This window comes from Diuraphis noxia, unplaced genomic scaffold, assembly GCF_037042655.1.
Source record: "Diuraphis noxia isolate RWA-SAM2 unplaced genomic scaffold, SU_Dnox_SAM2 contig0001, whole genome shotgun sequence".
NCBI classification, from domain to species: Eukaryota; Metazoa; Arthropoda; class Insecta; order Hemiptera; family Aphididae; genus Diuraphis; species Diuraphis noxia.
Genome location: NW_028301711.1, coordinates 45,124,548 through 45,149,306, shown reverse-complemented (window position 1 = coordinate 45,149,306; position 24,759 = coordinate 45,124,548). Strand labels below are relative to the sequence as shown.

General features: G+C 29.3%; 3 protein-coding genes and 1 pseudogene across 12 annotated transcripts in view; 2 read left to right on the top strand and 2 right to left on the bottom strand.

Moving 5' to 3' along the window:
* Window positions 1-5,971: 5,971 nt before the first annotated feature.
* Window positions 5,972-6,344, bottom strand: LOC149060763 (THAP domain-containing protein 1 B-like; annotated as a pseudogene). Its single transcript, XR_016189378.1, has 2 exons — window positions 6,274-6,344; window positions 5,972-6,198 (listed from the first exon to the last, which is right to left on the bottom strand). The product of XR_016189378.1 is annotated as a THAP domain-containing protein 1 B-like (transcript).
* A 211-nt stretch (window positions 6,345-6,555) lies between these two features.
* Window positions 6,556-11,307, top strand: LOC107166533 (uncharacterized). Of its 3 annotated transcripts, none has more exons than XM_089215855.1 (5): window positions 6,560-6,878; window positions 6,940-7,031; window positions 8,144-8,488; window positions 8,676-8,712; window positions 10,945-11,307. In XM_089215855.1, exons 3-5 carry the CDS (start codon window positions 8,147-8,149, stop codon window positions 10,950-10,952), a joined length of 387 nt encoding a protein of 128 aa, XP_089071981.1. In that variant the 5' UTR covers window positions 6,560-6,878; window positions 6,940-7,031; window positions 8,144-8,146; the 3' UTR covers window positions 10,953-11,307. The 3 variants fall into 3 exon arrangements, 2 of the variants coding, with proteins under 2 accessions (XP_089071979.1, XP_089071981.1); XR_016189377.1 differs by having other exon boundaries at window positions 6,561-6,878; window positions 8,144-8,563; XM_089215853.1 differs by lacking the exon at window positions 10,945-11,307 and having other exon boundaries at window positions 6,556-6,878; window positions 8,676-10,933.
* A 486-nt stretch (window positions 11,308-11,793) lies between these two features.
* Window positions 11,794-14,393, bottom strand: LOC149060762 (transmembrane protein 222). The gene is made up of 4 exons (XM_089215852.1): window positions 14,223-14,393; window positions 13,348-13,558; window positions 12,542-12,672; window positions 11,794-12,465 (listed from the first exon to the last, which is right to left on the bottom strand). Exons 1-4 carry the CDS (start codon window positions 14,291-14,293, stop codon window positions 12,378-12,380), a joined length of 501 nt encoding a protein of 166 aa, XP_089071978.1. The 5' UTR covers window positions 14,294-14,393; the 3' UTR covers window positions 11,794-12,377.
* Window positions 14,394-24,486: 10,093 nt separating this feature from the next.
* HDAC4 (histone deacetylase 4) overlaps window positions 24,487-24,759 on the top strand; it is a 63,929-nt gene continuing 63,656 nt past the window's right edge. For 4 of the 7 annotated variants that reach the window (XM_015515241.2, XM_015515248.2, XM_015515242.2 and 1 more), the window contains exon 1: window positions 24,488-24,707. The gene's annotated coding sequence lies outside the window, so the exon portion shown is untranslated. Of the gene's footprint in view, window positions 24,708-24,759 lie in introns of all 7 variants that reach the window. The other 3 variants (XM_015515243.2, XM_089215772.1, XM_015515244.2) reach the window with 2 other exon arrangements.

Genomic DNA, 24,759 nt, shown 5'->3' with positions numbered 1-24,759 from the left:
AAATTCATGTGGTAGTGGTTTAGCTAATTATGGGCTGGATGATTGGAAACACATTTCAGAGAGAATAAAAAGTCATGCAAATTCTATGGGGAAGTGATCGTGATCAAGATAGTGAGTAAACGGTTCTGGTGGCTGTAGCAAGATATCGAGTTTTGTTCTACCTAAATATTGCAGCACCTTGGCATGTGTTTCGCCTTTCCATTTGAGAGCGTTACAAAATTGACAATTTTGGTTCATAGTGCCAATGCAATTTTTAAAATCAATTGTAGGAATGTGGGATCATATGCAAGACCAGTTAATTCAATAATTTTCCATTTATTTTGTGCAATGGACTTTCAGACCAAAAAGTGGTTTTCTCGTATTTTTTTCAGCTTCCTTGACTTGATTGCTTCGAGGTATATCTGTACCTCTAGCACAGCAACGCTTTTTACTTTTATAAATTAAATTAATTGTGACACTATAATTATTACAAATAGACAAATCGCTCTCTGAAATAAAAATTACATTTTCTGTAAAATTAGGAATATTAGAAATAGATTAAACATCAAAATCCCCACTATTAATATTTCAGGTTAGACGCAATCTTTTTACTGGCAATGTATCTACACCAAATTTGGTATAAAGATTATTATTATAATAAATTTCAAACACATATGGGAAAATATTTCCAGTTGCAAACAATTTTCAGTAACCACCGTAGACAGTAGGATTTTCCATATCACGAACATAATCCTCAGTAATGGAAAAGTTGTCACCATATGAATTGTAAGACATATTAACAAAGGTATTCCAATTATCAGAGACATACGCAACAGTTGTATTTCGGATCTCCTGACATCTTTCTTGAGTCTTATATATATGAAAGGAAATTAAACGGGAAAAGCAGGCACCATCACCGATAATTGCTACAACTATTTGAAATGTCAACATTACAATCACAGTAATTTATTCAATAGATGACATTTTTACAAATGAAAGTGAAAAAAATCTTATATCTATATTATATTGTCAATACAACCCTCTAATCAGTCTAATCAATAACAATAATAATAATAATTTAATAATATAAATAAACAAATATAATATTAATAATATTAGATATTGGTTGATAGATGGCGCCACTGTTGTATACTTAAAACCACTTGATTTTACTTTTAGGGGTTGAATTTACAAAAATCCTTTCTTACAGCACGGTTAAATTATAATGATTATCCATCCTGAAAATTTCAAGCAGATCTGCTCTGTGGTTTAGGCTCCACGGTAATCCCTCCGGAGGACAAATTACATTATGTATATAGATTTAAAATGTTTTAACTTTTTAGCATTATACGTCTATACTCTATACCTTAGATTAAATAAAAGTATGTAATAAATAATACATTTTTTAATACATTTAACAATTGTGGCATTTCTGAATGTTAAAAAATTATTAAAATTGAATTTTTAGATTTTACTAGATGGATTCGACATAGAATGAATTTGTGTGGAACTTAACCATCCAAATTTTCATCAGCAAAGGAGCTGTGTTATTTAGAACCTATCAAACAATTTATTAAAAATTTTAAATGTTGATTATGAAAATCAAAACAAATTATTAACGGGTACCAATGAGTGATTGCAATAATATGTCTCTCATTAGTCATTATACATAATATTGCATATTTGTACATATTAAATACAATATAACAGGGTGGTAAAATATAGAGTAAAATTAATTTTTTTTACTGGAGATACCCTAGGTAGAAATCATAGTGACCTTTTCATAGTTAATCATAAAATATAACCAGTGGTATAATTATTTGAGTAAACAAGATTTATAGTCTGTTTACAGTCACTGAAGCATCAATGTGATATTAAGTATCATAAAAATAAATTCTGTTGACATTTAAAATTTCTGTTTTAATTAAAAAATTGATTGTATACATCATATCTTTTGACACTGTAAAAGAATTAGTTGAATGTGTCATTGTGGATGATGAACTACAAAAGTATGATGTTATTGTCGGACGCGCGTTTGTGGATAAGAAGAACGCGTGACATTCATTAAAACAAGTGATCAGTTACACTTTGCATATGGAATGAAGTTCCCTTTCGAAGACTCTGAGGTACCCTATAAGGAAGAAAATCTGTATACTGCAATAACAACCAGGAATTTTGAAGAGATACCCTCAAGGAGTGTGAAGATTACAAATGTTACAACCCAGGACAATGGTATAGAGATAATGATAGTAAATGACGGTGATGAATCAGTTACAATATGGTCTAAGGGAAAAATTGTGGGCAACGTCAAAAATAAAATGCATAGTCCAGTTTATGATAGTCTTAATAGTTGTAGAATAATTACAATAGATATGGTTAATTATAATCCTGAGTTTTCGGAGGGACAAGTAAATAAATTATTAAATTTAATCAATAGTTACAGAATGTGTTTTGCTTTTAGTGCACGAGAGTTGGGGTGCACAAATGTCGTTGAAATGGACATTATGGACAATTGTGTTCCGGTTGTGTGTAAACCGTGCCGTACGAGTGCAGCTGAACGCAAAACCATTGCAGGGATAGTCAAGGAGTGGAAGGAAGCAGGAATTGTGTCAGATACCGTATCACCTTATGCTTCCCCGGTGCTCATAGTCCAAAAAAAGATGATGATCCCAGACTGGTGGTGGACTACCGAAAGCTTAATGCTCAGACGGTGCTCCCTACACCACAGCTAGATGATCACTTGGAGACCTTGTATGGGGCGAAATTGTTTTGCACTTTGGATTTGGCCTCCGGGTACCTGCAAGTACCTCTTACAGAAGCAGCCAAGGAGAAAACCGCATTCATCACTCCTGATGACATAGGTCAGTTTGAACGAATGGTGTTTGGTCTCATTAATGCCCCATATGAGTTCTCAAGGTTAATGCAACGGGTACTCAATCCGTTGAAGGGAAAGATTGCTATGTGGTACTTGGATGATGTGTTGGTGCCTGCTATATCGTACGAGGAAATGTTGGATAGGTTGAAATTGGTATTTGAAGCATTTCGGACAGCACACCTAACACTTAAGTTGAGTGAGTGCTATTTTGGGTATTATGAGGTGTCTTACCTTGATTTTTTACTATCCTCAAATGGCGTGCGCCCTGGAAAACAGAAAGTTTTATCGATACAAGATTTTCCAACACCTACTAACAAACACGAAGTGAGGAGATTTTTGGGACTTAGTGGATTCTTCCGACGTTTCATCTCACGGTATGTCCAACTAGCTGAACCAATTACTGAGTTTCTTAAAGATTCTGAGATTTTCAAGTGGAAATAAGAGCAGGACGATGCGTTTAAGGAGTTAAAAAAAAAATTAAGTTCCAGTCCCGTACTCCGATTGTACAATCCTAGAGCCCATATTGAGTTGCACTGCGATGCAAGCAGCATTGGATTTAGTGGCATATTGTTACAGCTTGGGGCTGACAATCGCTTACATTTGGTGCATGCTGTATCAAAAAAAAACCACTGCGGTGGAAAAACTTTACCACTCAAGTACGCTAGAACTAATGGCGTTTGTTTGTAGTGTAATCCGATTGAGACACTACCTAATTGGACTACATTTTGTTATTGTGACGGATTGTCAGGCATTGGTCCATTTAAATACTCAAAAGACAATTAGTCGGCAGGTGGCCAGATGGTCTACATTGTTAACCGAATACGACTACGAAATCAAACATTGAGCCGGAGACAAGATTTCACACATCGACGCTCTTAGTAGAGCAACTGTCGAAGTTGCCAGTGACACGGAGACGGAGATCATTAATGAGAAAATGGAAGTACTTACATTAGTTACTGAGGAGGCGCAAGTAATGGCGATGCAGCGCACCGATACGAGGCTAAAAATAATTGTGGATATTTTATGCCGTGAAGAATCGGGACGCTCCGTCAGTGAAACTGCGTTGGTGAAAGAATATGTATTGGAATCTGGACTACTATACAAGAAAGTAGAAGTGAACAAGATAGTTCGTAAATTGTGGGTTGTCCCAAACTCCATGCGAAAGGGTATAGTCGTACGATTTCATGACCTGTCAGGTCATTTTTCAGTAGACCGGACTGTCGGTAAAATAATGGAAAGTTATTATTTTCTTCGGATGCGTCGCTACGTGCGTTTACATATACGGTGTTGTCCCGAATGTATTTTAACTAAAGTCCCCCGAGGAAAACAACCTGGAACATTACATCCAATTATGCCAGGGAAACGCCCGTTTGAAATACTAAACTTAGATCACCTAGGGCCATTCGTTAAATCTACCAGAGGAAACCAATATATTTTGGTAATGATAGATAAACTAAGTATGTGAAACTGTATGCAGTGAGAAGCTGTGGTACGGATGGTGTTATCGCTAGTCTAGAAAAGTTTATATTACAGTTTGGTATTCTAAGAAGAATCATAAGCGACAGGGGTACCATCCAGAGCGTTTGGGGAATATTTCTCTCGTTATGGTATAAAACATACTTTAAATTCCGTCAGACACCCTCAAGCAAATGGCCAGGTCGAAAGGGTGAATGGGACTTTAGTTCCTGTTATTCAAGCCACTATGGAAACAGACCGTACTTGGGACAAGCATATTACCTGATTATTGTTAACTCCTATATTGTAACTTAGTGTCATATTTAAACTTTATATACTTTCTGTACTATTAATACCAAAGGGTACCTACCCGTTTATAATGTATAAATAAATAAATTACTGAGGTGGAGTGTAACCTTAACAATGCATATAATCAAACTATGGGAGACACACCCTTTCATGTACTGTATGGCTATTTTCCCAGTTTCAAGGATGGTGTATTGCGACATGTGGTAAAAGATGATGTATGGAATGATTCTACAAGACTTCAAGAAAAGGTACGCGAACGGATAGCTAAAGAACATGAAATATGGAAACTTAGGTATGATAAAAAGCACTCTAGGCCAATCGTTTACAGGAAGGGAGACATTTTCTACATAAGGAGACCCCCCCAGGCAATGGGTGAATCAACGAAACTACAACCTAAGTATCGTGGACCACTCATTGTGACACAAGGACTACCTAATGATGTATACAGTGTGTCAGCATTGCGAGCTGAAGAAGGGAGACAATATGCAACTACAGTCCACATGTCTCAGATGAAATCATCATTTGCCTGACTCAGATTCGGAGGAGGATGACAAGCAATCTAGTACAACTTCAGAAGAACAATGTGTAGCAGGAGAGGCTGACCCAGACAGACCACAAGAAGAATCTGCAGAACAGTTATCAAAGTCCATTGCTGAACTCTCACCAGGTGTAGTAAAAACGGCTAGGATAAGGCGGCCACCGAGTTGGCATGAGGATTATAAAATGTGATTAATTTATACTATGTTGGTCCTTTTTGTTTACCATGTCTACACTAATCTGTATATACTGTGAGGCAATATTGTAATTATGTGTGTTTGTATAGGTATGTAATTAATTTTTATGCTTAGAATACAAAACGTAGTTCCTCTTACAGACTTAAATTTAAAAGAAACAGGATGTTCCTAATATGATTTTGATTGCATTATTTTTCTTTATATATAGTAAGAATGCTTTACTTGCTATGTAAACTAGTGTTTAAATGTTTATTTTTTTGTTTAGTCTATTATCAAAATGTGTAAGATCTAAAAGTAATGGATTAAGTTTGAAATTATAAATTACTATTAATTAATTACTAACTATTAACATGTATTTTATATATATATATATATATATATATAATGTATTACATGTTTTCATATTATTTTTGTTTTCAATGTTCATTAAGTGAGGACACTTAAACTCATCAGGATGCCCGAATGTTATCTATCATATAGTGGTGGTAGGGGAGATCACTGATGAGAGAGTGGACAGTGCACATTGCATGTATAGAGGCAGTGTATAGCTGGACAGCGCGTCACGAGCGTTGTACAGCTATTGTGTTTTATTGTTAAATATAACTTAAAGTGCTAAACATAAGATTACTGAAGTATTTTATTCACCTTTTCTAAACCCTATAATTAATTTATAACAGTTGGTATAGCAGATTTTTTTAACATTTGTTTTCCACTTACAACAGCTAAATAGAAATCATTTTCATTGAAATGCAAACTACATAAAGTTGAGCTGGAAGTAGGTTTAAAATCCTTCTTTGTACAGCATATACCCATTTTTGAAGCCTCTCTTTCTCTTTAAGAGGGAACCTTAAATATCAAAATAATAAATGTACATTTGTTTCAAATTATCAATGTTTAAATTCATTAACACTTTATACTAACTTGTGAAATGACAAGTCTCCCCTAACGTCACTTGAGCTAGTACAATTAAAACCAACACAATAATTCATCATCTTAACTTGCCCACTAATTGAAATTTATTTCAGTTAAAATTTAAAACAAAGAACAAAACGTTAAACGAACGATATTATTATTATTTATTGGTAAACAGTCGTATTGATAGTGTGCTAAAAAGAGATAGCAACACCATTCTTATCTGCTGTCTTTTTCTAACAGGCTATCTCGGTTGTGTTTACATTGGTCTTATGGCGGGTGAGCATTCCAGTTATCATATATGTAGTTCAATTTCAATGATCTCCTCTAAACCGTGCGTAAATCAGTGTGATAAATGAAGTCTGTATTCCCGTGATTATTTGACATTTGTTATTATTCGAATTTTGTACTTTCATGTTATTATCTATGGCTTCTACTGTTTTTGTACTTTGTAGGGGCGTACTGTGTTTACGTAAGAACTAAAAGCAAAGATTACAATTACAAATTTAATAAATTAAGTACTAGCTTGCTGCAGCTGTTGTACGGCACACCGTATTAGTACCTTTATTACTAATCGAACGCGTTATGCTTATGGCTTTGTAAATACGTTTTCGGTGAGTAAAATATAATTCAATCAGCTGTTGTTTTTAATTTAATCAATATTTCATACTATAGTGAACATAGTTCAACACTTTCCTGAATACCTAATCATCAACTCTATCAATTACTACATATCGAAGTACCCGTACGCTACTACACCTTTATAAGTAAGTTAAACAACCATATCATTTATGAACCTATCAAAATAATGGACGTTTCTGAGATATTTACTACTGACAGTTTGTATATATCACATGTACAATATTATAATTGAATGTATCAACTATTATTTTCTATTGAAGCAAGTGCCTAAAGTACTAACATATTTTGTGTACAATATACTTACCACCTAGATGTTGCTTTATTTACCAAACTTGTGTATTTCTATGATTTATTAAGCAAAACATATTGTGCTTAAAAATTGGTCTTTAAAGTTAAAATTATGTCAACACCTTAATTATTCTAAGTAATTACTCTTATGCATTATAAAATATATTATGAACCTTCATCACAATACAAGCTACAGTGATGACTGTCCTAGAGTAGAGGTGCAACACTTGATACACCTTTAATAAGAGGTTGGCAGGGTGGGTTGTCTATATAATTTTTTGTATGCGAATAATACTTTGGAATATTTTAATAAGATAATAGTAACTATGTTAATATAGACTATAGATTATAGTTGACAGATGTGTCATTTATTATTAATGCAATTAAAAACAATGTTGGGTGTACAGTTTTTGGATAACTATAGGATACTACTATACCGACATTTATATCTAAGTCTATTGCAGGATTTAAGATAATATGGTCTTAAATCGTCTATAGTGATAACATGTTGATTAAACTATTCAGTAGATTGGATGTTATATGGATAAATATTGTTGTGGGTAGATGGTTATTTTTTATGTTTTGCTACACTTATATTTTTAACAATAGCTGCCACTGACAAGCTATGATAAATCACTTTTAGTATTTTTATGTTATATATTAGATTATAATACACTATTTAAATTTCTTTAAAGTATCATAATGTAACAAAATTTACAACCCCTGTTCCTATATATTTAGTCTTTTTCAATATTTAACTTTTTTTAAATAAGTAGGTAGTTATGATAAAATGATCAATTGATATCAACTATAAATTTAATTATTATTTAATGTTACCTGTTGTACACTACTTGATTAACTTAAATCCTATTAGTATTAAAAAAAAATTAAATATATGTGATGGTTTTGATTCATATTAAAGTTATACTATTATTTTTATAATTTTCAGACCATGGCATCCTGGTTGTTTGGAGTTTCTAAACAATCAGCGGAACAGATTGTTGATACAAAAGACACACCAACTGTTCCAACTGCAGCTAATCCAGAACCTGTGAATACCTTGCCCACAAAGCCTCAATTACTTTATGATTTACAACCAGCAAAACCAAATATTCCTGATTTAAAACCTACGAGTATGCTGGACAGTATACCATTCGTTTTATCCAGCCAAATTATTATGACTACTAAAAATTATAGTTATAATTTAGATAACACAAAAAGACAGTTATTGTCCATAAAAAAATTGCTTGAATCAGATGCATACGATTATGATTTTTCCAATGATAAAAGACTGGTGAGCGATTCTTCAATGTATACTACTTAAAATATCACTGTATATAATAAACTTCAAATTAGTATGCATTACTTTGTAAGTAAAATAAAAATAAATATGATTCTTAAGCTACTTGTGTCTAATAGTATCTTTGCATTGTAAAATATTTGATAATAATCATTAATCAGAATCAAATATTGTTTTATAGCATTCCAAATTGGTGAACAATGGACTTAAAGACAATGGTAATATTGTATTGATAAATGATAGTGATAATCATTGGTTTCATTGCACTTGTTTAAACATTTTTCATTAGACATATTTAACATTTGTTTTTTTATCGAATGGAAATGAAAAGTCACTTAAATATAATAACTAAAAATTTAATGATAGAAAATAGTATTTAAAGTTTATATTCCCAACCCTCCTACCAATTTTGTATATTTGATATATTTTATATCAAGAGTTGCCAACCAGTCAGTCGTGATTGACTAATCAATCTTTAGAGATAAATTAGTCAATCTTATAAAAAAAATTATTTAGATTTATTTTATACTAAATTAAGTATTTATTAGCAGAATAAACTTGCAATTTTCTGATGGAGAAAAAATAAAACAACAATATTATTATGTTGCTTTTAATGATATAAATAGTATACCAGATAACCGGATACTTAAAATTTTAATGTGGCTTACTTTTTAAAAAGGGTTGGTGACTCCTATTTTAAATTTTCTATGAAGTTTGATAGACAATATATTCTATAAAATAGACTTGATGGAAATGATATCGAGCAATTTAATTATATAATAATGAGTAGGGCTCAGAAGTTAAACATTTTGCATTTCTTCAAACTTTTTAGACTATACTCTCCTAGTTAAAAATGTGTTTCTATAGCAAGTGAATCCTAATATATAATTATTATTTTACACTTAGTCATTTTTACTCATTTTCTACTCGTTGAAATAAAAAATACAGAATTTATTAAAAACCCAATTGTAAGTTATATCTATAATATTTATTGTATATCAAATAATATATTAATGCTAACATTTAATAATAAATCAATTTGCTTCGCTTATTTTACTATTTTCTATCAGCCGATCAGCCTTTGAAATTAATTTTGTAATTTTTTTCAAAATACAGAAATTTTAAATGTCAGCTTGTGCTAACCTGCGTGCATTTACATCGGAATTTTGGGGAAGATAAATTTCTTCCGATCCCCGATGGCACAAGTTTTCGTTGTTAAGTATTTTGTGAAGTAAAGGTAAGGTTAGAAAAAACATTTCCCTCGTAAAACATATAAATGCTATAGAACACAGATACTAAAAAAGTAATGAAAGTTTTAGAACTCGCATTGTATGCTATCTACTTTCGGTTGATATCAACATTGTACTGAAGTTGATATTGCAGGTATAACTGTATAATTATAAACATTTATAATACAGTCTACTGGAGGGGCTATTAAGGAATATATGAAGAATACTCGCAAACGTGATGGAAAAGGTAAAGTTATTATAAAAAAGTGTTTATGTTATCAGAAGAAAGAATGACAAATATTTCAGTCTTATCAGAAAATAAAATGAATTCTTTACTTATGTTGACGTAAATCGAAATTGTCAAAGTAAAATATGGCATAAAAACATGTGATGCCACCAACTTATTGGAATGGCAGTTGATGGAATGAGTGGTGGCATTCACTCAATGCATCCAAGAACCTTTTTGACCAGTTTTTTGAAGATATGAAAAATAATTCTTTAATGTAATAATGCCCAGATGACACCTACAATTTACAGATTGCGGGGTAGAAAATTGTAGATAACATACACCGCCAACAAACAATATTGTGGTAGATACATTTTTCATGTAGATAGCATATGATGAGTTCCAAATTTTTATTATTATGTCATAAAAAAATCTACCTTTAATTACAATATTTAAACAATATATACATTTTGTAATTTATTTAATTTATAATGTAATTTTTTATTATTTTTAAGTCATTTTCAATGGTTTTAAGGAATAAACTTCTGAGCCCTAAATTAATGAGTGTCAAAATATCATAACCACAGTAATTACCATTTTTCTTTTAATGTTATTTAACCTATTATTTAGTTTGTTTATATTAAAATTCACTAATTATAGTTTTTAAAAATATAAAATTAATTATTTTTAATACATCTCTATTTTGAATCAAATAATTGTAATACCTATTATAAAATTATATATTTTTTAGTAAAAAATATTTGTTAGTTTAGTCAAACAATGTACAATAAATATTTCATACTCAAACAAAGTTGGTACTCTCGTTAATAAGGAAAAAATAGTTTTAAATAAAATAAATTACTATCAAAATAATTTATTTTCTTTAAGATTATTCCTATTATTTTTTTATTAAAATTATATGATAACACTAGTTAATTAGTATTCATGACTAATGAGTAAACAGGATCTCTGAATTTTGTATTTTTACATTTTAGGAATTTGAACCATTCCAAAACATGCATATTGTTATTCAACCTTAAATCAAACTGTAATCTGTATTATTCAAGTTTTATTTCTGATCTGAACTGGATTTAAAATAAATTTATTTGTTATTGTCACTTTTCTACATTTTAAAAAGATAATTGAATATTGTTATTAAATTTATCTATTAAGGAGTGTTTTGAACTTCATTTATAGCTTTTCTTGTATTAATAATTATTATTAATTGTAATTAAAAGTATAAGTAGTCATTAAATAATTGATAGTTAATTGTTAACTTATGACATGTATTTTTTTATATGTATATATAATAAATATGTGTACATTAGTGATATTATATTGCTGAAAGCTAAATAGAATTTGTGATTTGTCCTTACATTTATATTTAATTAAAAATTAAAATTATAAAGAATTTAATATTTTATTATGAATTAATACCAAACTATTGGGCATTAAGTGTGGATAAAATATTTACAATAACAAAAATATGGCAAATTAAAATTGAACCATACTACCAAAGTTAGGTCAGGTTCAAAAACTTTCATCATAACTTTTGTGATCATCGCTTTACGACGACAAGACAACGTGCAGTTGGTTATGATTGTTTCTGAACGATCAATTAGGGATCAGCCAATATACAGTAGTCAGTAACATATGTACAAACTGGTATACTCTTAAATAAAATAGATCATAGGTGAACTTCGATACCTGTCAATTGGGTTGAAATTGTAATATTGATTCCACTTAGCAGCAATAATCAACTATAGTCTGATTTTAAACAGAGTATAGCTATGTTGTATATTTAATTGAAAGTTGATTTATAATCAATAATCCAGTAAACTAAATCCAAAGGCTTATGGGTATATTTGTGTAATCTCACAGTGAGTATAAAAATAGTAATTGAAAGTAGTTAATATTTAGTAGTTAGTAAGTTGGTTGTTTAAACATGTAACACACCTTCACATTCATAAATTTCAATATAATTAAAAACTAATAGTGCTAATATAAAAATTACAATTTATGAATAAATAAGACTCAAGGCACATCTGATCTGATACATAAAAAATATTACCAGTAATGATAAGAAATATATATACATAAATACAAAATAATATGTGGATTATGTCATTGATCTAATATGATGTTAACATTTTGAAAAATACATAAAATGTTAAAAAAGTAAACAGTGATTATATAAATACTAAATACTAATACATTGATTACACATTTTATTTAATGATTATATAAAATAATTGTTTTTGTATTTAAAAAAGTAAAAAATATATTTCAATGTATTATTTTGTTTCATACTGTATAAAATATAAATTATATATTACAAAATGTAATAACAATGCTTACGAGATCTTTATAATACAAATTTATCACTTAAAGACCTCTTTTTTAAAAAATTGACTTCACAAAGTAACTATTAAAAATATTTTCCATATGAATAAAGTCCAAAACATATAAACACTAAAATTATAAATGGGCCCCATGTTTTAAGCCATCCACTGCAACTGGAAACACAAATTATTTATATAATTATCTTTTTTATACGTATTAAATGTAAAAGATTAACTTTAATGATTTTACCTCACATATTTTCCAAAAATGAAAGTGTACAAAGCTAATTTAACCATATTCCAATTTTTGCTTTTACCGTAATTCATTAATGACAATGCCATGCCAACATGGGAATGACAGTTATCGCATAGTAGATTGTGCTAAAATATACAATCTTTATTAGTTAAAGCTTTCAACTTATGAATAATAAAATTTAATAAACATATAAAATATCAATTTAGTTATGTTTAGAGCACAGATTAGTAAGTGTTTGCATATTTATTCTGTTTGATTATATCATATTCTAAGTGAGCACATAATTTGTTTTATAAAATAACGATTTAATCTAGTAGGTGAGACTTAAATGATGCATATTTTGCATATTTCTTCTTTTAGTGCATATTTCGGCATTTTTTTTGTTTTTTAGACTTCTTTGAAATAATAAATGTAGTAAAATATAAAAAACAATAGTATATTTTTATAGTTTCGATTAATATCAAAATAAATAAATAAACTTGTAGTTATTACCAGTTTTGCCAAATAAATTTAGAAATTAATATTTTTTCTTATAGATTGAACTATCAACAAAACTTAGTTAGTTATTAATAGAAAAGAATTTTTAGTAGTGTTTTTATTCTTTAAGATTTTGTTAATTAAATATTCAATAAAATAAATGTCTTGCTAATTTTTCGTTCATATTTGAACATATTAGCACATATATTTCAGATATTTAAAAAAATGTTAGCGCATATTTGGTAGGTTTTTAATACGAACAAATATACCAAACATTAATTTATTTTAACAAAATTATGAATAATAGTATAACTTAACATTACCATTCTATTGAAATATTCAATTGATGCTTCATTAACAGCTTTATCCCATGCTTTAGAACCACCAATTATAGTTCTTATATCCAACTGCCAATACTTAGTAGGATCTCCAAAGGCCATATCATCTTCAGCGACATAAAATGATCCAGAAAAATCCCGTATTACCCCAGTGGATGTAGTGATTCCCATGTGACCAATCAATGGAAACAACCAACTATAAATTAGGCAAATAACTTAAATATTAAAAACTGTTAAAGTATCAATAAGTCATTGGTTAAATTAACAAATCAGCTAAGATGTTTAACAATGATTAATGTACACAAACTATATGAAATCCTCCTAAACAATATTATTCTAAAATATTTTTTTTAATTTAAAAAATATCTGAAAAGCAATGAGGTTTAATTATTAATTATTGAATATCATTTTTTTTTTTTATCTTTGTATATTTTGTATTGATGTTTTCAGTTTGTAAAAGAAAATGCTTGTTTTATAGTTACATTCCTGAAAATAATAATTGTTCCATATACTTGACCATCAATAACTACTCCCAATCATTGATCACAATAACGATACTTTCATGGTTCTCAGTTATATTATAATATGTTAATATTTTTAAATAATTAACTAGAAAGGTTTTAACTACTTATAGTAAGTAAAATAGTAATAAGATCTATTTGCTATCATAGCATATTAGCATGGAACAATTAGTGTTTAGCACATTAAATGTATACTTTTTTTTAAATGAATGATAAATATTTTATTTAAATATATTCACCTTTTATACATGATGAAGAATTATTAAAATAAATATGCTGCATAAATATATCCCCTATGACAAGTAAGTTAAAATCATCAAAGCCCAAAGGAAAACTTACCTTATAAATGGTATTGGAGTCCAAACCACACTGTACGGATAACGATGGGTATAATGTCTATCAACATCCATTTTATACTGTAGTAAAATACAAATTACAATCTAATTTAGAGTAAATCAAAGCGAATTTAACAAAATACCGTCCTATCCTGACAAATTGCAACAAAAACAATAAACGTTATCACTTATCACATTAATTTATTTGCTTATCAGTTATCATTTTTCTTAATTTATTCCAGAGATTTTAATCAACAATCAACAATTAATTTCAGAAAGCATCAAGAAAAACAGAAAAGGTGGTAATTTTTTTGTCCGTCTACAAACGTACAACTTATTGTTTTACGTAACAATTTTATTCCCTTTGTATTTATGATAAAATTACCAAAATTCCACAACGACCACAACTCATTCGGAAGAACTTTCTGTGTTGTAGCGTTTTTACTTTTTTTTCTAATAGCATTAACCAATAATTTTTAATAAATAAATTTAATAAAGTTATTTTTCTAACTGATAACTTTAATTATTAATGTTATTCAAATATAAATAATTAAAGTTATTAGTTAGAAAATTTTAACCTAACCTAACCTTAGCCGTGACGTTGGGTTAGGCCCTTCACACATGGTAAATCTGTTTTGCAACGAGAATCTCTTATAAGTTACCTACTTAATATATGATTGTTCTGCAATTGGCTTGCAAGTTTTATGTAAATTCACATTGACAGAGAACGTGCATTTTTTTAAAGCTTTTTAGAGTTAACATTAAACTTTAGCAATAATATATGTCAAGTATTTCTGATGAAGATCAGAAAATCATATAATTGACTACTATACCTTAAAGTTAGCATTAACACCAACTTATGAGATATCTTGTATTAAATTTTAATATTATAATTTAATTATAAATTAAATAATTTATTGTGATGCAAGGTGCAACCACGCAACAGAAACTGAAATTCGACCTGCAAGCACAGCTGTACGCAATCATTTGGAAACCGATTAAAAATAGGTGAAGTTTAAGTCGGCAAATCACAAATGTGCAGTGTTCTATTAGTTATTACAATACATAATATACAAGGCACCAAACCACGGCACGTCTATGATACCAGGTGAACATGAGCCAATGCCCTCAAGCCGTGAAAAGACGTCTTATTATTAGACTTGAATTTCCATTTTTGAATATATACACTTGAAATTATGGAATATTTCTAATTATAATATATTTTTTTTTTATATTATGAAATTATACACAATATGACATGCATCTAAACACTTAAATACTTCGTAAAAAATTAAAAGAAATTAATCTATGATATTGATGTTATGTAATTATATTTTTATTTTTTATACTTATAAAATTGATTTATTGAAAATGTTATCGTGGTTATTGATTATAATAACATTTGGTGTAAATTTAAAGTATCTATGGTTGTTAGTTTTTGTGTTAAGCTAATTTTAATGAATTTCATATTTTTTTTGTAATCAAAATTTAAAAGTTCACATAATTTTAAGGATTGTAAAAAAATAAATAAATTTTTCATTACAACTTGCTTATTCACACAGGAAAAAAAGTTAAGCGTAAACCCATGACGCGAATAATGATGATGATGATAGGTACCTATAACTGATAAGTATTAAGTGTCTCTTGTCAATCATATGGATAATGGACGTTATTGCACGTCGTCTTGACGACTATGTCTATATACGAAGTGTCAGTACTGAATAGTGTGTATACCCGGGTTGCAACTTGTCGGTTATATTACTTGTCTTCAGAAGTTATTTGCTTGTTTATTCTAAAATATAAAATAAACTACTACCGCAGCCAGTCCGCAGGTCCCTCTATTTGGTATCTATCTAAACAATAACAATACATACAAATAATAAAATTGATAAAATGTTTTATTTCGTGAATATGTGTTGGTACTAGATGTTATCCAAAAAAATTGGGAAGGGATCTAAATGATCCAGCCACGCAAGGGGGACTTCGCTACATTGGCCACCTAATTGCGCCACTATATGGCTATTTATACATCTCGGTATCGTCGGTATCGACTAAGTTAATGATGTTAATATATCAGAGGTATTCAAACTTTTTCATCCCGCGGCTTTTGAGTGTTCACAATATTTTGACAGCTTCCAAATAATAAGAAAAAATTAAAACAACACTCTGATAGGTACAATATATGATGGCCAATATGTTATATGGGTAGTAATAACAGTGACTTATATTTAGTACTTCAAATGGTCACGTCGTAAGGTGTGTTATTTTCATTTCCATATTGATTGCAAATAATTTGTATAATTAATTATACAAAACCTAGGTATGATGTTGGTTTTCGGTACTTAGACGCGGCTCACTTTGCAAACTTTCGCGACGCCCCTGGGAGTCACACGACGCACAGTTTGAATACCTCTGATATATATGATTGTGTAATATGCCACAATTATATAACGTATTTTATGTTTTTGGAATAACTGAGTTCAACAAACCGTATTACTAATGGACCATTATAAATGTAATGGTAAATAATATAATATGATATTATCTTACATTTTTACGACTTACATAATAAATAAAATATCTATTTTGAACACTAAAATCAATATTATTCTCCAAATATTTTTATTCGATGACTCCAATTATTTAAATGATTAGTTATTAAAATATATAATAAAATGCCTAATTTATGATTACATTTCTAACTTTATATATATTTTTATTTAATCCGTTTAACTACATGTATGTCGTGTTTAAACTTTAAATGAATAAATATACTTTTGTAATAGTTATTAGTATTTATTAAGAATTAATATTCTCTTAGTTAACATAAGGGAGTAGGTTCTTTTATCTATATCTTTATAAAATATATTATATTATTAAGTCCCTAATACTTATAAATAATACTTACAGTTAAATTAGTAACTACCATTGATTATAGAATAGACTATTCTATAATCAATGGTACCTACGTATATACACTATATACCTGTTGACTTTATTTATATATGTAAAGCTAACAATGCGAAGTAACTTAGTTCTATATATTGTAAATACTTATAAAACATTTTCTACATTCTATACGATATTCTATTATTTCAATTATTTTAATGGAATTTTCTCTTAACGGCATTATAAAACATTATGTATAATTATAAATAATATAAACACAAAATTTTAAATTTTATAATCATATTAATTTAGTATTTTTATAATACATACCACTAATGTGTATCTGTATATAAAACATAATATTTTACATACCTGCCTATAATTTTGAAAAATAGAAATCAAATTGAATTAAATAAGTACTAATTGTCAGTTTAAAATAGCAGCAAAAAATAAAAACTCAATGTATACCTACCCAATTGTTATATTTTTATTCCCTATTATTTTTTCTGTATTTTAAATACTTAGACCGGTATAATAATTATTACCTCCAATGATAAGTAAATAAATAAACATATTGCTGTATAACTCGTTTTATATTTAAATTATTTATTTTATAATTTAAATAATTAAAAATTTTATTTAATCGTTGTTTTCACGAGCAGATTTTACCATGCATTTATCAATTTTAAGTGCATAACCGCATATATTGATGAACATATTTAGTGATTTTTAGTACATAATTGAAATTCGATCCCAGTATTAACCTAACCATTAGCGTTTTTTGAAGGCATATCGAAAATATCATTCAATATTAAAAAAACAGAAGAACTCGATATGTTGTATAATATATAGTAAATAGGTGTTGAGTTTCCTCTCATTTTTTACGAGGTAGTAACTAATAGTTAAATGGATAATACAATAATAATAGTTAATAATAATTATAATCGTAATAAACCAATACTGAATTGGATGTGTAGATTTGAATTTAACAATAAATCAACGTTGACATTTTATGGGAAAACGATTCCTACAGAGACATTTTAGATATATAATGCTAGTTGAACCTAATTATATTTTGTGAAACTCATTTTTATTCTGTTATTTTTTCTAAATTCCTTAATAGGTAGGTATTATGTTTAAGGTGACTTGAGACATGTTAAAATATGAAAAATATAATGTCACCCAGTCATTAAAAATACTTCCAATGGGCAATGAGTGACTCAAATATTTGTACTATTATATTTATATGAGATTATTGTGTACGTGATATGGTGTCGTGTCTCGTGTTATCGATCCGTTCGTCGTCGAATGAACACAACACGGCTACGGCATAGCGTAATCGTTGTCAGGCGCGTGCGCAACAACACAACGTACTTGGCGATCGCTACGGAAGGTCGGAAGGTACCATACAAGGCGAAAAGGCGTACACGAGTACACGACACGTGTCGTGCAATTGCCACAAGTTACCGGCTCCGAAACCACCTCCACCACTGCTACTACAGACCATTCAACTGCAGTCTGCAACCACTACCATCCCAATCCAAGCAACAGTGACAGACAAACAGCTGACCCCCAACGGGCGATGGCACACCGATGGGCGAGCGCGTTCCGAGAAATTATTGTCATGTACTCATGTCCATGTGCCTGGTGCCAGTAGCACGGCTAACGGCTTGAACATGCGCGCCGTGCGCACGCATGCCGACCAGCTCGCACGCACCTCCGCGTACTCGAGTACGCACATGCGCTTGTCACTGCGTCGCAGCACTATACTACTATAGTATCGTAGCGTAACCTACGCGTACTATGTTTAGTACCATTGATTGTAACACAAAATAATCAGTAATATTATACAACACGACTGTGAATAATTGCTCGACGGCTCGGCCTGTGTTCTCGTCGTTGTTATGAAATAAAACTCCCGATAGATGGCGATAAGAAATTAGAACATAATAATTTACGATATTATAAATTCCTATTTTATTCCTCAGCGGTCGGGTGTGGTGCGAAGAAAACAGGTTTTTACCAGTCATTTGATAACCGGGTACAGACTGCCGGAACGTTGTTAGTTGTTACCACAGAAAAGAGTGACCGAGTGTCACCGATCGTAGACCGTAAACATTCAAAACAAAAACAATGATTATTTTAAGAACAAAATATTTGTTCTGTCCTATACTGTTGATCTGTATAAACAATCGAAGTTCATGTCAGGTTTTGTGTACCATTCCCATCATAGTATTATTTATATAGCTTAGAAAAAAATAATTGTATATCGTTATAAGCTGTAGGTGTAACCAAAGGTCATAAACGAGTAATATACATTTTTGAGAAATATTTTTGAGCATAAACTACAACATTTCAATTGTGTAGCAAAGAAATAATTTATTTAAGTATTGTATAGCGTACTGGACGTGTAATAGACATTATATAATTACGTGCCTACCTATAGCTATAGGTGAAGTATTTTAAAACTATACAAAATAAATACAGTGCATAATATCTAGAAAAATATTTTAAGTATTAAATTACGAAAAATTTTAATTATATGATAAATACATTATTTGTTTAGAAATATTTGTCATAACTTTTTATTTTAAATAATTCCTTGACTTCTTAGCAATTGATTTTTCTTTCAACTCTACAATTATATTTAACCAATCTGCTGAGAACACGACCAGTGAACAATGGGTACTATAGCGTTCACAATCAATGGTATTAGGGTAGTAAACTAATATGGTAGGTACTATTTCAATTAGTATTTATATAGTAGTACCTCTGTCCGCTCCACGTTATTATCAAACTATTTTTGTATGATATTTTTATAATTTATAATAAATTCAACTCACACTCCATTGACCATACACGCCACAAGCGGCACGCGCACGTCTATTAGGAGTGGGCCAATGTACGGATATCAGTCGCGGGCACTCACAGCGTGCGTTGTCGGGAAGAGATAAGGTACTACGCCGTATTGACGTACGAAAATGCCTATAGTGTCTGATCATGCTATACAAACTGACTGCCTACACGGCTACACGTCGTCGTTTGTCGTACGCGATATGTATTGCTATTGAACATATTAATTTAATCATAGTAATACAGATATAGATGGTCGTACATCCCGTACGCGACTATAACGATAATAATAATAGTAAATAGTAAATAATAATATTATATTATACCTATTATAAATTCAAACTATAACGTAATTAAAATTAATATCTGTACCAGTGGCATAATTTGGACGGTTTTTTTTTTTGGGGGAGGGATTAAAACATCGGTAGTTACTCCTCCCCCCTACCGCTACAAAAGTTTTGGTTTATATCATAAGCACCTCTAAGTACAACCATTATGATCCATAGCCCATAAAGGAACATTACGTATAAATACATCATAAATCTTCAAAAGGTTACAACTTTGGAAATAAGTCCGACGGACAAATTCTGATTACCTACGTCATTGTTCTTAACTCAATAAAATACACGGGTTTCCAAAATAATTTTTGTGGCATAATTGCTTGGCAGTGTAACTGGATTATTATGCTGATTAGTGTATATAACGGAGTAATTATTATTTTCAAACTTTCATGCATTTTTAAATTACTTAATTTTCTCACTTGAAACGTTAAAATTGTATTTTAAATGTATACAGTTATAATATTCTCCAAAATGTAATAATGACATGTTATTTTTTTTAAGTATTGGCTATATTATAATGTGGTCAAAATATACGTGTATTAATGGTTTTTTAACTTTTGAATAATGACACTTAAATATACGTATTTTTACTAATTATACGAGAAATTATAACTCTTGCAAAGGAAATTTATAGCTATTTCAACATATTTTGCGTTTAGTATCTAAAGTTATTTATAAAAATGGTTTCCTTTCAATAAATATAAAATACTATTGACTATTGTAAAAACTACGGCGTTTAATGATTGTTTACTACCTTTTGTAATTTATTATTAAAAGTTTAAAACTGAATTCAAAAATCATTGTATTCTAAAATAGTTATAGCCTATCAATTTCCTTTATAAATATGTATCGAAAAACTAGTAAAACTATTGAATTATAAATATCATTCTCCATAAGTTCAAAAACCATAAATACCCTTAGGTATTTATACACTTAATTAAAATAAAAAAATAATTTATCATTATTGCATTTAACTAGAACAATATAATCAGAAATAACTGTTTGAAAAATAAAATATTTTTTACCGTTTTAAGTGAGAAAACTAAATAGCATAAAAATGTATACGGAAGTTTGAAAATATCATAATAATCTATATATTATAGCTCTATAAGCATATGCGAAGATTAGGATGCTCGGGGGCTTAGCTTGACCTCTAAAAAAAATGTAAAGCCCCCAAAATCGTAGAATTATTTTTCAATTCCCCCAATTCTCATATTATAAGGAAAGATTTAAGCCTCTTCTAAAATTCAATCAAATCTCCGCCTATATAAGTTGAGTGTACATTAATTAATTAATTTGAAATTCTATGTTTAGCCTTAGAATATCGAAAAAATAATTTTTATATTTTTTAAAACAATACTTAGGCCAGTAAAATTATTTTAGACATTATAGCACAGTGACACCGTAGCACACGCCACAAAAAGCATACACGCATGGTGGTTATGTAAACATGTCATCATTATACTTGTTAAAATATGAAAATAAATAATATTATAAATCTATAATCATGAATATTATAATGATTAATAATATAATACCATACGTGAATTGTGAATATAATATTATAATTTATAACTATAATATATTACTCATGTTCGAAATCGTGCGTGTAGTAAAAGTATAAATGTATGATAAGACCAAGTGTCTATGCCCTTTGGTAGTATGGTATGTACTGTGTAGTGTTCGTCATTGAATATTGATATTTAACTTTCCTATTCTTAGTAGGCATACAGTTTTACTCGTGGTAGAAATAACCTATTTCTACATGGTTTTACTTTTTTTTGTTTAGTATAATATTTACTTATCAATGTATATTCTATACTGAATAGTTTATGTGGTTCGAATTGCTTTTTACCTGCCGATAAAAGAATATATAATATTAAATAAATAATAAACCATCGCATACACGTCGTTTCCTCCTCTCCTGATCCCCCTTCCGATGGGCACCAGCGTCACCAAGACTATCGTAACTCCCCGCGCCACGTTAAATTTCTAGCAACTGGTTATGCATCGTCGGCCGTCGCAACAGTGTTTTGAAAAAAAAAAACTTAAAATCCATAATAATATAATATACTAACGAATTACGCCACTACATACACAAACGCTCATTATTGTGTAACACAGGATAAAAACATTTAATGCATGAATCGAATAATTTGTGCATGATAATAATATTATTCAGTAATTGTATTATTGTCACATTTTTGAGTAATTATTTTGTGACTAAATTCGATTGAGTATTGACACATACTAGTATAGTTCGCCGATATTGTATTTTTTCTCCAGAACATGTGAATATAGTGAATATACATCTCTATATAGGAACATAGTACGCACGTTGTACGTTCAACGTACATTGTAGTACATTCAACACAATAAATTTATAAATAAGTCATACACTCATACCCCATGATAGGATTTTTCATTTAATTTAATTATTTTTAGCATTTCTCAATAGCTTAGGAAAATAAATTTCGGCAATTAGTAGTACCACTTTGATGTATAGTAGGTGTCTAGATTCGGGAAGTAGGCCATTGTAAATAATATATTTGAATATAATTATTAATGATTAAATATGTAAAACGATTCCAAGAGTTTTATTTGTTTAATATAAATTTATATTTCTATTATTGTAAGGAATTCATTTTATTATTTGTAATTTGGTATGTTGAATTACTCCTACTTTAATTGTATAAATTTATCCATGACTCATGAATGAGGATATAATAAATATTTTTATTATATAATAGGTTGTTTATAAATTTCAAAACATATTTATTGTATTATTTGCATTCAATCATTAAATTTAAGCCAAATTTAAATTGAGCATAATTATTATTCTGTTCTTCAGTTCCATATTAAATTCTGTTTTTCAAAAAATCCTGTTAATTTATTATAATCTTCAATGTTTTATAAAGCAATTTTAGTGGCCAAAACATACTATTTATATTTAACTTGAAACAAATCAATGATCCCAATTTAGAAAAAAAAAGAAATAATTTTTCACGTCATAACAAAAGCTAGAATGCTGAATTTAAGTATTTTTAATAATCTAATTTGTGAAAATATAAGTTCCTCAGATAGACATTTGAATTGTTTTAAATACCCATGTGGTATAAATATAAGTAAGTGTTGATTACAATTTTATGGTATGCAATTTTATAGTGACTTAAAGAAAACGGTTTGTCAAAGACATAAATTAACAAAAACCATACTATTTCATGATATTGTTGTTTATTAAAAGGTCACTAAAATATGCAATATTTTTTATTTTGTTTGTTTGTGATTTGAATGAGTTGATTAATAACCGTCTTTATATGGTACACTCAAATAACAAATAGTCACTTTTTGACCAATAAGGAACTAAGTTTTCATGCTCATTATGCCCATAGAGGTAATCACTCCGCTTGGAATAATTACTTATAGACTCAAACAATAATTTTGTTTGCATACTAAGGTCCATTTGTTTGGTACTTACAACCTGAATACTTGTTCAAATTAAACAAACTTATTAACTACACTAAAAAACACTGCTTTAATACTAATTAAATACGGTTTGAACATTTATTTTAATTCAGAACAGAAGAAATCATGAATAAACAGTGATTTTAAGCTTCAAAAATACAAAACCAGTAACAATTCAATATTTAAGACAAAATTATGATCAAACAAATAGTTTGATTCAAAGACAATTGTAATGAAATATTTTACAAGCTTAATAGAAATTGTAAGGATATATTATTATTTAAGTTATTACCACAGAACAAACTTAAAATAAAGGGAATTTCTCGGTACGTGGCAGCACGTTTAAAATCTAGAAATGTCGGACGGTTTTTCGATGAGCCTTAAGATTCCCTTCTGTTTGTTCTGTGTTATTACTTAATACTTATTGTAGTACTAACTTACGGTTACGCCGGTTACGGATAATATAAAATGCAATGCAATTTTATTGTTATCATGCCATAATGATGATAAGATAATAGCGAAAACATTCACCTCCACGCAAAATTTGTTAGCCTGCTATCTAGTGTTTTACAATAATAGTTAATTAGATTATACGCGTGGTACTATCACAGAATTATATTTGATAGTAATATTATATGATATCCACGTTATTTGTTGCTGTGGTGGGGAGGAGTATATCAATAACAACTTGTTATATTATCCAGGCGTCCGGCCCAATACCAGCAGCTACGAATCACGATGTTCATTATATTATTTTCGAAACAATAGTGCCGTAATCATTATTTATGTTGGAAATAAAATGATACAGTTTCTGTTATTTTCTTCATAAAATGAGTTTAGAGTTCCCATTTTTCCCTTTTGTGTGATTATTCAATTATTGTTTACCTAAAATTTCCCTGCGCAGAGGGAATTTCCTTGCCACATAACAACACTGGCTTCAGGTTTGACTCCGGTGGACTCCGTTCATCGTGCGATCCAAGTCGGTGAAAATTA

Coding starts and splice junctions, on each gene's coding strand:
- LOC107166533 (XM_089215853.1), top strand. CDS start 8,147: ATGGCATCCTGGTTGTTTGGAGTTTCTAAACAATCAGCGGAACAGATT. Junction 8,489..8,675: donor TTTCCAATGATAAAAGACTG/GTGAGCGATTCT, acceptor ATTGTTTTATAG/CATTCCAAATTGGTGAACAA.
- LOC149060762 (XM_089215852.1), bottom strand. CDS start 14,293: ATGGATGTTGATAGACATTATACCCATCGTTATCCGTACAGTGTGGTT. Junction 13,559..14,222: donor ACTCCAATACCATTTATAAG/GTAAGTTTTCCT, acceptor CCTAATTTATAG/TTGGTTGTTTCCATTGATTG. Junction 12,673..13,347: donor TTGAATATTTCAATAGAATG/GTAATGTTAAGT, acceptor TGTATATTTTAG/CACAATCTACTATGCGATAA.